Raw genomic sequence first — 13413 nt, 5'->3', positions numbered from 1 at the left:
CTGTTGTCATGCTGTGTGATCTGCATTTTGTGCCGCGCTTCAAACATTTAAAGGTCTATACAGCAGCTGTCCTTTTGTCTCACTGCCTTGTCTCTCTTCTTCCCCAGACATCTTCCAACACTATTCGATCTCTTTTCACTGTTCCCGTTATTTCACAGAGTAATACTTTCTGTTTGTTTGCGCTATTGCAATGTTTACTCTCATTTTTGTGAGAATTTCGAATTTTCCTACTTCCATTATCTCTATCCTGCTCTACATGTGTATCACGGGACTTGCTTCCAAAGGTTGTAAGTATGACATGACTTGACCGTCTCGCGGGACGTGAAAGTGTCTCTCTGTAACTCTTCAAAAGATCATGTCTTGTTGCAGGAAAAAAGTCTCGTTGCGTCGCAAGATTTTTTTTTATAATAGAGAGATATAAACATTGGAGACAAAACACCAGTTGCCAGCAGACACAGACATTGTTTACCATTAATTGAAGACAGTCCCTTTTGTTATTCTCTCTGTGTCACAAAATTATAGTAATGTTATAATACATCCACATACAATATAGTGAATTTCATTGTACAGTGGAACCTCGGTTCACGACCATAATTCGTTCCAAAACTCTGGTTGTAACCCGATTTGGTTGTGAACCAAAGCAATTTCCCCCATAGGATTGTATGTAAATACAATTAATCGGTTTCAGACCATATGAACTGTATGTAAATTTTTTATTTTTTAAGCTTTTAAGCACAAATATAGTTAATTAAACCATAGAATGCACAGCGTAAAAGTAAACTAAATGTAAAAATATTGAATAACATTGAGAAAACCTTGAACAACAGAGAAAACTAACACTGCAATAGTTCGTGCTATAGTGCTACGAACTGCTCGCTAAAAACAGTTTTTTTAATGAGTTTTAAGAACAGGGAAAACAATGAACATTTGAAAAAAATCCGTAATTTAATAAACCACCAAGAAAAGTAACATTGCAACAATGCACGCTATGAACCGATCGCTGTAAACAGAAGTGAAAACAAAATCAAGCCCAGTGCATTCTTTAACTGCCTTCTCTACCTTATGTGTCCAGCCCTCTCTCTCACGCTGCCTGTGTGTGTGTGTGTCTGTCGCGCTCTCTCTCTCTTGCTCGCTGCACAGGAAATGCACAGGGAGAGACTAAACACGTACAAAAACGTACGTTTCCAAAAGGGAAACTGGCTTGTTCGTATACCAAGTGTGTGGTCGTGAACAGATGCAAACGTTTGGCGAACATTTTGGTCGTAAACTGATTTGTACGTGTTCCGAGACGTTTGTGAACCAAGGTTCCACTGTATACCCACCTCTGATTTGGCATATTCCTTTACAGTTTACCAATTTCTGCATACTTTATGCAAATAATACATACTACCAGTCAAACATTTTACTTCAAATTTAATCAGTTGAAATGCAATCAATGACCTAAAATGATGAAATAGTAAGCAGTAAACTGCCAGAGGTTTAAATTTAAAGTTTAGGTTAGCAAAAATTGAAAAAAAAAAAAAATTTCAGAATATTACAAATGAGCCTTCTTCAGGGAATATACTCTGGACAAGGCATCAGTCCATCATAGGATGAACACAACCACACACACCAAACCTGCACAGTCTTTGGACAGTAGGTGGGGAAACCCATAAAGACACAAAGAGAACATGTAAACTCTACACAGGGAGGACCCAGGACACAAACCCTGGTTTAATTACTGTCAGGCAGAAGCACTACCACTGTACAACCATGTCGTATGTAGGACATTGTGATTTTATTATTGTAGTAGATGTTATACTTATTGTTAATGTGTTGGTAAGGATTACAGAAAATGTATTTATGGTAATAAGATAAATAAACTGTAAGTGTTCTTTTTAAGATGACTTCTTCATTTTTGTAACAGCAGTCTGCTTTATCTACACAGCAAGTGGAAGCGTAAGAAGAGACAGAAGGCACTCTCACAGAGAAGGGAGTTTTTCTGCAGCCATAAGAGTAGACAGACACCTTTTGTAGATAATTAGGTTTCAGAGAAAAGTTAAAACAGCAAAATAATAATTTAATTAAGGTCAAGTTCTAATGGTGATTTTTGTGGACTTTCCATATACATAAAAGCAAAGCTCTCAAACCTTTGGTTATCTTCACAGAGGCACACCTTGTGAACATGTGCCAATATGGTTTGTCAAAATGATAGTAGACAGGGAAAGGGCTAGGGGGTGTTCATCTTGGTCCTCACAAGCTTCAAAATCTTGACAGCTTAAAGTGAAAGCAGTAATTGAAAAAAGAGTAAATCAGAAAGGACACAGTCACCAAGACGATGCAGCAATGTAACCTTAAGACAATAGGATGTGTCGGCCAGCATCGTCTATGACAGCTCCTGAAACAGCTAGGTTGTATTATTGGTGATTTGCCACACCCATTTTCTTTTATTTTCTTAACCTTTCTGGCACATTAAGAACATAAGGACGTTGAAGTCTATAATTACTGAATTACTGCTCCTCTTGCTTGCCTCATTTCTTTATCTTGCTGCCTGTTATATACACCGTGTTCCAAATAATTATGCTGTTTTTGTTCTGTTTTCCTAAACAATGTGATGGACAGCCGGTGGTTCAGTCCGGCCAGAACGTCCATGAAAGAAAAGAACGGAGGAAGGCAGCCTTTTCAAGGCACTGCATCCCCCGGGACACTAGGTGGCAGCTCCCCTGGACGGCAACGGTTCCCCGGATTCCCTCAAAGCATCCTGGGACGTGGAGTCTGTTTTCTCAGCCCTGTTGGGTGCTGTGGGTGCCTCCAGGGGGAGCTCACAAAGAACCTGGGGACTACTACTGTTACGACAACCCGGAAGTGCTTCGGAGTCACAGGGACGGAAGCCCGCAGTACTTCCGGGCTACTTGAGAAGGATGATGTGGCGTTTAACCCGGGAGGAACACTTCTGGGTCATGGACTATTTATGGACTGCTGGGAGTGGAGGACTGATTTATTGTATTGATTATTGTATTATTATTGGTGCATTGTGGAGCTGTGCAGTGCTTTGTGCACTTTATTTGAAGAGAATAATTATTAAAGAATTCATCTTGGTGCTTTTAAATGTGTGTCCTGGACGTCTGTCTGTGGGGTTTCACGGGGCAACAGCGCCTCTAGCTTCCACAACAGTCAATACGATTAAGGATTTTTTTTATCCTCGACAATTTTATATATAAATGTCTACGCAAGGAAGTGTGTGTGTCTGTCTGACCGGCTGTCCCAGAAGTGTGAAGCAACTCTGTCGCCAAAGTGAAACCGGCGAGAGAAGAGAGAAACTCGCTTAGCTGCTAATACACAAGCAATGCAAGCACGTCGGCAAAATGAAACCTCCTAGGAGAGAGAAACTCGCCGAGCCGTCGACAAACAATGGAGGCGAGCACGTCGGCAAAATGAAACTGCAGAGAAAAGAGAACCTCGCTTAGTCACGAATGCACAACGGATGTGATTGATTGATTGAAGTGCCAGAATCCATGGTTTCTAGGAGCCCGGGCTTTTTACAGCACGGGTTTACACAACTAGTTATATTATAATGAGATTTTATTACATGCAAAACTAATAATGACAACAGCTTTTTTAATATTTTCAAAACAACTTAAAATACAATGTTCCAAATTGTTATGCACAACAGAGTTTGAAAACATTTAACAGGTTGTAAAGAATTCAAAACAGAAATCTGTTGTACTTGTTGCATGAAGAGATCATTTTTCAAAAAATAAATGTAATTTAAATCAAAAAACATATTTACAGATCAAGTTACATATTAATATACAAGCCCTCCTTTGATATTTTAACAACTCTCTCATCCTTTGAACTTCTAAGTCCATGTGTAGTTTCTGCCTGTATGTCATTTGAGGATGCCAGTATTGCCTCCCAGAGCTGCTGTTTTGAGGTATACCATCGCCCACCCTCACAGATCTTTCTTTTAAGAATGCTCCATAAGATTGATGATGGTGGTCACATCAGGATTTTTTTTCTCCCTTTATGCCCATAGCAACCAAGGAGTTAATGGTGTTCTTTGCAGCACGAGATGGTGGGTAGTCTTGCATTAAAATAATTTTACTCCAGGTGGCATGGATCTTCTTTTTATACCATGGCAGGGAATGGTCATTTAGGAACTCCACATATTTTGCACAGGTCATTTTGACACCCTCAGTGACCCTAAAAAGACCTGCCATCTCACTTCCCTATTTTCTAGCCCAAAACATCACTCTGCCACCTCCTTATTGATGTTGTGGTACTGTTTGAACAGGGTGGCCATTCAGGAACCATCCAGAACTCCATCCATCTGGACTATTAAGTGTAGCACTGCATTCATCAGTGAAAACGTTTCTCTTTGTGAGCATTGCTTAGGAGTAGCCGAAATACAGCTTTATCACAATTGCAGGTCTATGGAGAATTCTGCATTGAGAGATTCTTGAGACTCCAGAATCTTCAGATACAGTGGGTACGGAAAGTATTCAGATCCCCTTCAATTTTTCACTCTTTGTCATATTGCAGCCATTTGCTAAAATCATTTAAATAAATTTTTTCCCTCATTAATGTACACACAGCACCCCATATTGACAGACAAAAAAAAGAATTTTTGAAATTGTTGCAGATTTATTAAAAAAGAAAAACTGAAATATCACATGGTCCTAAGTATTCAGACCCTTTGCTCAGTATTTAGTAGAAGCACCCTTTTGAGCTAATACAGCCATAAGTCTTCTTGGGAAAGACGCTACAAGTTTTTCACACCTGGATTTGGGGATCCTCTGCCATTCCTCCTTGCAGATCCTCTCCAGTTCTGTCAGGTTGGATGGTAAACGTTGTTGGACAGCCATTTTTAGGTCTCTCCAGAGATGCTCAATTGGGTTTAACTCAGGGCTCTGGCTGGGCCATTCAAGAACAGTCACAGAGTTGTTGTGAAGCCACTCCTTCGTTATTTTAGCTGTGTGCTTAGGGTCATTGTCTTGTTGGAAGGTAAACCTTCGGCCCAGTCTGAGGTCCTTAGCACTCTGGAGAAGGTTTTTTCCAGGATATCCCTGTACTTGGCCGCATTCATCTTTCCCTCGATTGCAACCAGTCGTCCTGTCCCTAAGGACCTCAGACTGGGCCGACTGATCAGACTGATCACCTAAAAGAGTTAATAAGACTTTATCTGACCAAATACATCCACGCTGTGAATCGTACAGAAATCTTTTCTAAGTTTCTCTTCTGTTTTTGTGAAATATCAATTGTTTTCATGTTCTAGTTCACATTTTTCATCTTCACAAATATCTTTTTTCTTCCCATATTGCATGAGAACTGTGACTCACTTAATAATGTGGAGCAACCTCCTTAAGTAGGCTTCCCTTTAATTAAGATCACCTGGCAAACTAATTAAAAAAATCTGTCACAGATTAATCCCAGTTATCTAAAAGGACAGGAGACACAAAACAAGCAAGGACTTTAATTGAAAAAATAAAAATCAAATGTTTACTCAACTGAAATCCTACTGATAAGTCACTTGCATAATAATGTGGATAACAGTGTACAAAAAAAAAGAGGAGCCGTCTCCTAATTGGTGAAGTGTAGCACAGTAGCAGTTCTGGGTGAAGTCAGTGTGTACTTCCAGGCGCAAGTACATTGCGTCTGTGGGTTAACTCCTTCTAGACTAGGGGCCTCGTTTAAAAAGCTTGCATATTCACAAAAAGAGGCTCGAAATGTGCAGACGCAACTTCTCACACAAACGTGAGGGGAACATGCGTATATTTATGAGAAACTGTTAAATGACAACACCCTTGATCAAGTAGCCAAACCAGCTAAATAACGGCTCACATGTATAATGACTTATCACAAGCAGTTATGATGATGAATGTGAGGAACAGACTGCATTTTAGTTCCCTTTTAAGAGGGCCAATGCTGCATATTTGCACTGAATAAAGTTTATTTTCTTCGGCAGTTTATATTGGCTACTTGTTGTTACTTCTCAGGGATTTCGTCGACTGGTCAGGAATACATCAGCCAAGCTTCTTTCCATTATGCCCGCTATGCTGAAACCCATGTAACAGACTGGTGATTCACTACATCCACTTTTTGTATGGGTGTACATACATAAAACAAAACAAATTTTTACCAACAAAAAAAAGGATATTTGCAGTTGTATCCGGTGGTCCTCCTACCGTAATTGGAGGAATTTCCTGCACTCATTGCAATAAAGGGATCTAGTGAGAATGAAGGTGCTTTGGTTAACTGTGAGCAGTAACATTCCATTAACAAGACATCTGTGATGCCAAAGTGTGGATAGCAAATGCTGTTTCTGTGTGGCCTGGGTCAACCCATAAATTGTTTATTTTGAAGCAAAGCAGCTGTGGCAGACATAACGGTACTGTACATCAGTGGTCCCCAACCTTTTTGACAGCAAGGACCACTTTATTAGATGCAAATTTTTCCACGGACCGGTTTATACACAATTTACATAACATTTCTATTATTATTAAGTTATTAAGCAGTTCGCATACGTTTGCAACCTGAGATTTTTCTTCTTTTTTTGCGTATAACAAAGACATATGCTTTGCATTTGCCATTCCAACAGATTGCACATCACAAACATTAACACTGTTATCGTTTTTTTCGTGTGTGCCGTTTCTATAGGAGGGTGACAATGAGTTAAATTCCAATGGATGTTTTTCAAATGTTGACAAGCAATAAGCAAAAGGTATCACTGAAAACCACAGAAAACAAAAACAGCAAAAAAAAAAACTACGAGGAAAGTTCGAAGAAAGAATTTTTTTTACAATGTTTCTGTTTGGGGATCGTTGTGCAAACGTGCACATCTGAGCTGCGACCACAGATCTAACTGCTCTGTGGATGATTCATTCAGGCATTTCAAGGTCACTTCGTTGTAATGAAAGCATCTGCTGAATGAACTTCGTAGTAACGCGATTTCTATAGATTCGTGTCATGTGGGGAAACTGTCGGGACCGTAACAATACTTTGTTGTAATACTCTCTCACCTCGGTCTCTCTCCTCTCTCTGCGCCGCTGCAAAGCCCCGCCCGCCAAGCATTCTGAAAAGTCTGAGTGAGTCTCCGTTGCCGGCAGTTCTCTCGTGGCCCGGCTGTCAGACGGCTGCGGCCCGGTAGTGGGTCGCGGACCGGTGGTTGGGGACCCCTGCTGTACATGATTGGCTTATTGGTAAAATAACTGGCTGAACCCTCAATTATTCATACGGACTGTACTCTTTATTGCAACAGCAATCATCTCATTACATGCGCCAGGTGAAAGTGGTCATCCGCTCAGACGCTTATGCATTTCCCAGACCCTCAGAATGCAGAGCAGAGGTGCAATAATGCCAGATACTCTTGAATGCAGCTGGCAGGGTCTTGATGCATCAGTTGGGAGGCTGTTCTACCAGCCAATGAAGTCCTGTAGCATATGTATGAGGTTGATTTGCATGCTCCATATATCGATGTTTCAGGGTGGCATTTCAAGTATGTTCATGTATGCATATTTACAAGGTGATTGTGATTTATAAGGGGTAAATTTTATACAAATGTGTGCATGCCAGGTTTTCTAAATCTTTGGCTTTCACATATTTTCACGTTTGAATCCACAAAAAGAGGCCCAGGTGAGTGCAAGGACAGGAGAACAAGAACAGATTTTGGGAGGCATATCTGTGAGTCTACGTAACAAAGAATAAAAGTATTTTTTAGGATAAGGTCACACCAAAACCTTTCTACAATAAAACATCTGGCTCACTTACCCACACTTGCCCAGAAAGGGCTGATTTAAAGTTGCCAATTAACCTTACACATGTCTCTGGTTTAAATAAAAAAAACAATATCTTGAAAACAACCAACACAGATACATTATTGTAAAAAACTTCAACTAATCAATATCCAGACTGGGACTGAAAATCAGAGCTCTGGTGCTGTGAGACAGCTAACCACTGTGCCGCCTTTTACAAGAGATGTTCACCTTTATTTTAAAATATATAGGACTAAACTCAGGAATAATGAAACCCTGAGGTGCACCCTTTGAGGAATATGAATGTACTTCATGCATTTTCACCAAGACATGCAGCCCCATCTGGTTTGTTACTCTAAATTTCCCCACTGTGAAGAATACTGAATTATAAACAAGTTTGTTTTTACTTTGGATAATTCTCACAATGTCTGTAATTGCTGCCTCTCTAAGAAAAGAGAAAATGAGCCAGAGTTCTCCGAATTCATCTTGTGAGTGTATGATTTGTAAAACCTTTTGTAAATTATTGCTCTCTCAACTCAGCTAGGATTACAAAAATGGTTTCTGCAGCTCAAAGATAAGAATGCCTTCTCTATTTGTGACCCTAGGAAGCATTCTGCAGTACACACCGATTAATAAAATATTTTGTCACATAAAATGACGTTTCCAGCAATTTTCAGCCCCAGACTTCATCTGCATGACATTACAGTATTAAGTGACATCAGCTTTAAGCAAAATGACTTAAGACAAGAGCTTGTGAGTTTCACCAAAAAACGATCAGAACACAATCCTTCTACAATCCTTTTGGAATGAAAAAAAAAACATAATGGGAAGATATATAAATTAACAAATTACCTCCACGGTATGCTGCTGTAATCTTTCTGCTTCTGTCCTTGTTATGTTGTCTTTTAAATTCTTCAGTGCTTTTCTCTGCTGTTCCTCAGCAGTCCGGGCTTGCTTTAATTCATCAGTAAGAGATTCAATTTTTTTCAGTTAGTTCATGCACGCTGGCTTGAAGGTGGCTCTTTGATGCTTTTTCTTTTAAAAAGCAATTCTTTTAGTCTAGAAAGAACACAACATGGTTATGGAGATGCCCTGTGAGGTTAAAAACAACTGCTGGTGGGTGTATAGCCAAAGGAAATTTTGGGTGACTTCTTGGTATATACTAAATCCGCATTATTTGTGAAATGATAATGATGATTTAAACTTTCATTTTTACTTAGTAAGTTAGCTTTTGTAGTATTGTTTTGTATTTAAACAATAATCTGGGAGGACTATTTTAAATGGTTTCCATGTCGTCTAATGGTCTGTACTGCTGTTTTAAATACCTGAGTAAATGTATTGCTTTAAATGTCAGAGTAAATCTATTCTTTTTGTCTATTTCGCAGTGCAACAATTAGATCTACACATTTTCCACATTAGACTAATATCCTCTTTCCTAAAGATACAATGCTACCATATAATTAATGCTATTGTAGGGGATGCTACTGCTGCAATGCTGCTTTGGCTCCCAGTAACTCTGAAGTGGATTAACTGGGGCTCAGAAGATGGGATAGATTTTTTTCTGGAACTTAATTTAGATTTTCCATGCTTCTGTCATATGTATTTCCTCAGACTTTCTTTATTCATAAAAGAACAGCTTAATTCATTTTTGAAGAGACGAATAATAAACATAGTGTTTGACTCACATTAACTACACATGCAAAGCATGCACTACAGAGCAACATAATGTTCATTAATGACATATGTGACCTTTTTCATGTTTTTCTCCCTTTTGTTTCACCTATTTAGAGTTTTGAATCACAGAAAATATGTGTTTAATACAGCATTAATGAAGTTTTTGATGCAATAGGACAAAAGGTAAGCAGTCTTTGTCCGAGATTGCAGTTAATAGCCAATGTCTTTAGCGTAGTAAGGTTACAAATTAAAAGGGACATTTCTTCAGCTTTGGTTTACGTTTGAAGACAGATCTTTTGAATGACTATACATCTCTTTTCCTGATCCTTTTCTTTGTTTACTCTGTGGAAGCATGGCAGTGTTTAGGAGAGATGGCAGTGGAGTTTTTAACCAGATTGTTTAATGGAATCTTGGAAAGTGAGAGGAAGCCTGAAGAGTGGAGAAGAAGTGTACTGGTGCCGCTGTTTAAGAATAAGAGGGATGTGCAGGACTGTAGCAACTATAGGGGGATAAAATTGATAAGCCGCAGCAGGAAGGTATAGGTAAGAGTAGTGGAAACTCAGTTGAGAAGTGAGGTGATGATTAGTGAGCAACAGTATGGTTTCATGCCAAGAAAGAGCACCACAGATGCAATGTTCACTCTGAGGATGTTGATGGAGAAGTTTAGAGAAGGCCAGAAGGAGTTGCATTGCGTCTTTGTGGACCTGGAGAAAGCATATGACAGGGTGCCCCGAGTCGGGAGTGGCAGAGAAGTACGTAAGAGTGGTACAGAATATGTACAAGGGAAGTGTGCCAGTGGTGAGGTCTGCGGTAGGAGTGATGGATGCATTCAACGTGGAGGTGGGATTACATCAGGGATCAGCTCTGAGCCCTTTCTTATTTGCAATGGTGATGGACAGGTTGATAGATGAGATTAGACAGGAGTCCCCGTGGACTATGATGTTTGCTGATGACATTGTAATCTGTAGCAAGAGTAGGGAGCAGGTCAAGGAGACCCTGCAGAGGTGGAGATATGCTCTAGAGAGGAGAGGAATGAATGTCAGTAGGAACAAGACAGAATACATGTGTGTGAATGAGAGGAAGGTCAGTGGAATGGTGAGGATGCAGGGAGTAGAGTTGGTGAAGGTGGAGGAGTTTAAATACTTGGGATCAACAGTACAGAGTAACAGGGATTGTGGAAGAGAGGTGATAAAGAGAGTGCAGGCAGGGTGGAATGTGTGGAGAAGAGTGTCAGGAGTCATTTGTGACAGACGGGTATCAGCAAGAGTGAAAGGGAAAGTCTACATGACAGTAGTGAGACCAGCTATGTTATATGGGTTGGAGACGGTGGCACAGGAGACACAGCTGGAGGTGGCAGAGTTAAAGATGCTAAGATTTGAAATGAGGACATTAGAGGGTCAGCTCAAGTTGGACGGTTGGGAGACAAAGTCAGAGAGGTGAGATTGTGTTGGTTTGGACATGTGCAGAGGAGAGATGCTGAGTATATTGGGAGAAGGATAATAATAATAATAATAATACATTTTATTTATATAGCGCCTTTCCCATGCTCAAGGCACTTACAGAATATAATAAAGAACGGCAGAATATACAGTATATAGCATTGTACAAACCAGATAAATAAATAAAGAAGATTAAGACAGTAAATTCTGAAAAAAAAAAAACAGACAACATAATTGATGGTCTAGCACACACATACAGGTTACATTGGCGTCTTGACAGAGATGTAAACTGAGAGAAAGGTAATAAAGTCAAATAGAGCTAAAAGCCTTCCTGAACAGATGAGTTTTGAGTTGTTTTTTAAAGGAATTCATGGAGTCAGCTGACCTGATTAATTTTGGTAGGTCATTCCAGAGTCTGGGCGCTATACAGCTGAAGGCCCTGTCACCCATGGAGTGTAGATTAGTGAGGGGCACAACAAGATTACCAGAATCAGAGGACCTTAGTGGGCGGGCAGGCACATAGTGATGGAGGAGGTCACTGATGTAGTTTGGTGCGAGGTTATTTAAAGCTTTGTAGGTTATTAGTAGGATTTTATATTCGATTCTGTAGGACACAGGTAGCCAGTGAAGACGGAGCAGGATGGGTGTGATGTGCTCGCTGCTGCTGGTTCGAGTAAGGACTCTTGCAGCTGAGTTTTGAATAAGCTGGAGCTGTGATATAAGATTAGAAGGGGCACCTGCCAGTAGGGAATTACAATAATCGATGCGGGATGTGATAAAAGCATGGACAAGTTTCTCAGCATTAGAGAAGGAGAGGAAGGAGCGAACACGGGATATGTTACGGAGGTGAAAGTAAGAAAGTTTCTTAATGTGATTTATGTGGGTGGAATAAGTGAGGGAGGAAACAAAAATGACAACAAGAATTTTTACAGTAGAGGCAGGTCTGATGAGATCTCTGCCAAGATGGACTGGGAAGGAGCTCATTTTATTACAGTTTGCATTTTAGTCCCAATTTGCAGGAGTTCAGTTTTATTGCAATTTAATTTTAACGAGTTCTGCTCCATCCAGGTTTTAATTTCACTAAGGCAGGTTGTGAGCTGAGAAAGCTTTGATGAAGTTCCACTTTTAACATTGAAGTAGAGCTGGGTATCATCTGCATAAAAATGATAACCCAATCCATAACTACGGATAATATGGCCAAGGGGAAGCATATAAATACAGAAAAGCAGAGGACCAAGGACAGAGACCTGAGGGACTCCTTGTGTGACTGGCACGGAGTTGGATCTGCTGTTGCCAAGACTAACAAACTCTTGCCTATCACTCAGATAAGACTTGAACCACTGGAGGGCAGTGCCAGAGATACCCAGCATGTTCTCCATTCTGGACAGTAGGATGTCATGTCTGACAGTGTCAAATGCTGCACTGAGGTCTAACAGAATTAATATGCTAGTTTGTCCAGAGTCTGCTGGGATGCTAAGGATAGAACTGCCAGGGAAGAGGAGAAGAGGAAGGCCTAAGAGAAGGTTTATGGAAGGGTGAGACGGGACATGCAGGTGATGGGTGTGACAGAGCAAGATGCAGAGGATAGAAAGAGATGGAAGAAGATGATCCGCTGTGGCAACCCCCAACGGGAACAGCCGAAAGAAGAAGAAGCAGTAAAAACACATCCTTTATATGTAATGAATTAGTGTTGCATTTTATGAACTACTACTACAATTTTCCATTGGTAACAATGCAAAGAGCAAATAACTACTGACAACACAGCTCTAAGAGGAAGGGACTGACAAAGAACAAGCCATTAATCTTTATAAATATGAAACAAGTATACTGGAATCTAACCATGAAGCCTGATCTTAGATTGCTGTTCACCAGTAAGTGAAAAAGGTTTATTTAAAAGACTCTGCCATTCCGTATTTCTACATACAGTACAGACAGAATATTAATTTTCACAGATTCATTTAAAGCGCATAGGTAGACTTTATCAGACACCTGCAACTTGTTCAGGCAAAATATTGAATGCATGCATTTTATTTACCATGCTGTGCACAGCTTTGGATGTCACAGAGTAACAAAATTGGCCGCACTTTAGCTTAGGGACTGCAAAAATTGCATCCATTACTCACATACTGCTATTTGAGAATACCTTCTCTTGCTCTTATAATGTGGTTATTCATCACTGTGCAGTGTGGTATACAAAAAGTCTTTGACACACTACTAAAATTACTTGTGAATATAAAGGACTCACAGAGCTTGTACTGAAGTATAAATTAGCAAGAAAAAAGCGTCTCTCTCACCTCTAACCATCCCAAAGTAAAGTAATTCACATCGCACAAACTAATAACCACTTTACTGAAGCTTTGCACATGTTATTAAGACCAAATTATGCCTATGTTAAGATTTTGTAACAGTTGTCACACACGTGCGATTAGTAGACAGCTAAAGGGCTTGAGTAAATGTAATACCACATCAGACCAGGGTGTGGCAGAGTATGCCGACTGTCTCTCTCAGTTCCTTGCAGACCATTCCCGGGAAATCTCGCCAGGTCCCGGCACCTCTGATGACGTCACTTC

The 13413-nt window shown here is 40.1% G+C and overlaps 1 protein-coding gene across 1 annotated transcript in view; it reads right to left on the bottom strand.

The window, feature by feature from the left end:
• LOC114653204 (leucine-rich repeat and coiled-coil domain-containing protein 1) overlaps window positions 1-13413 on the bottom strand; it is a 112466-nt gene that overhangs the window by 33839 nt on the left and 65214 nt on the right. The window contains 3 exon segments of the mRNA XM_028803388.2: window positions 8583-8708; window positions 8710-8769; window positions 8771-8789. Of these exon segments, the coding sequence (XP_028659221.2) occupies window positions 8583-8708; window positions 8710-8769; window positions 8771-8789 (205 nt within the window).

Source organism: Erpetoichthys calabaricus, chromosome 6 (genome assembly GCF_900747795.2).
Source record: "Erpetoichthys calabaricus chromosome 6, fErpCal1.3, whole genome shotgun sequence".
NCBI lineage: Eukaryota > Metazoa > Chordata > Cladistia > Polypteriformes > Polypteridae > Erpetoichthys > Erpetoichthys calabaricus.
This window is presented reverse-complemented; position numbering and strand designations above follow the sequence as displayed.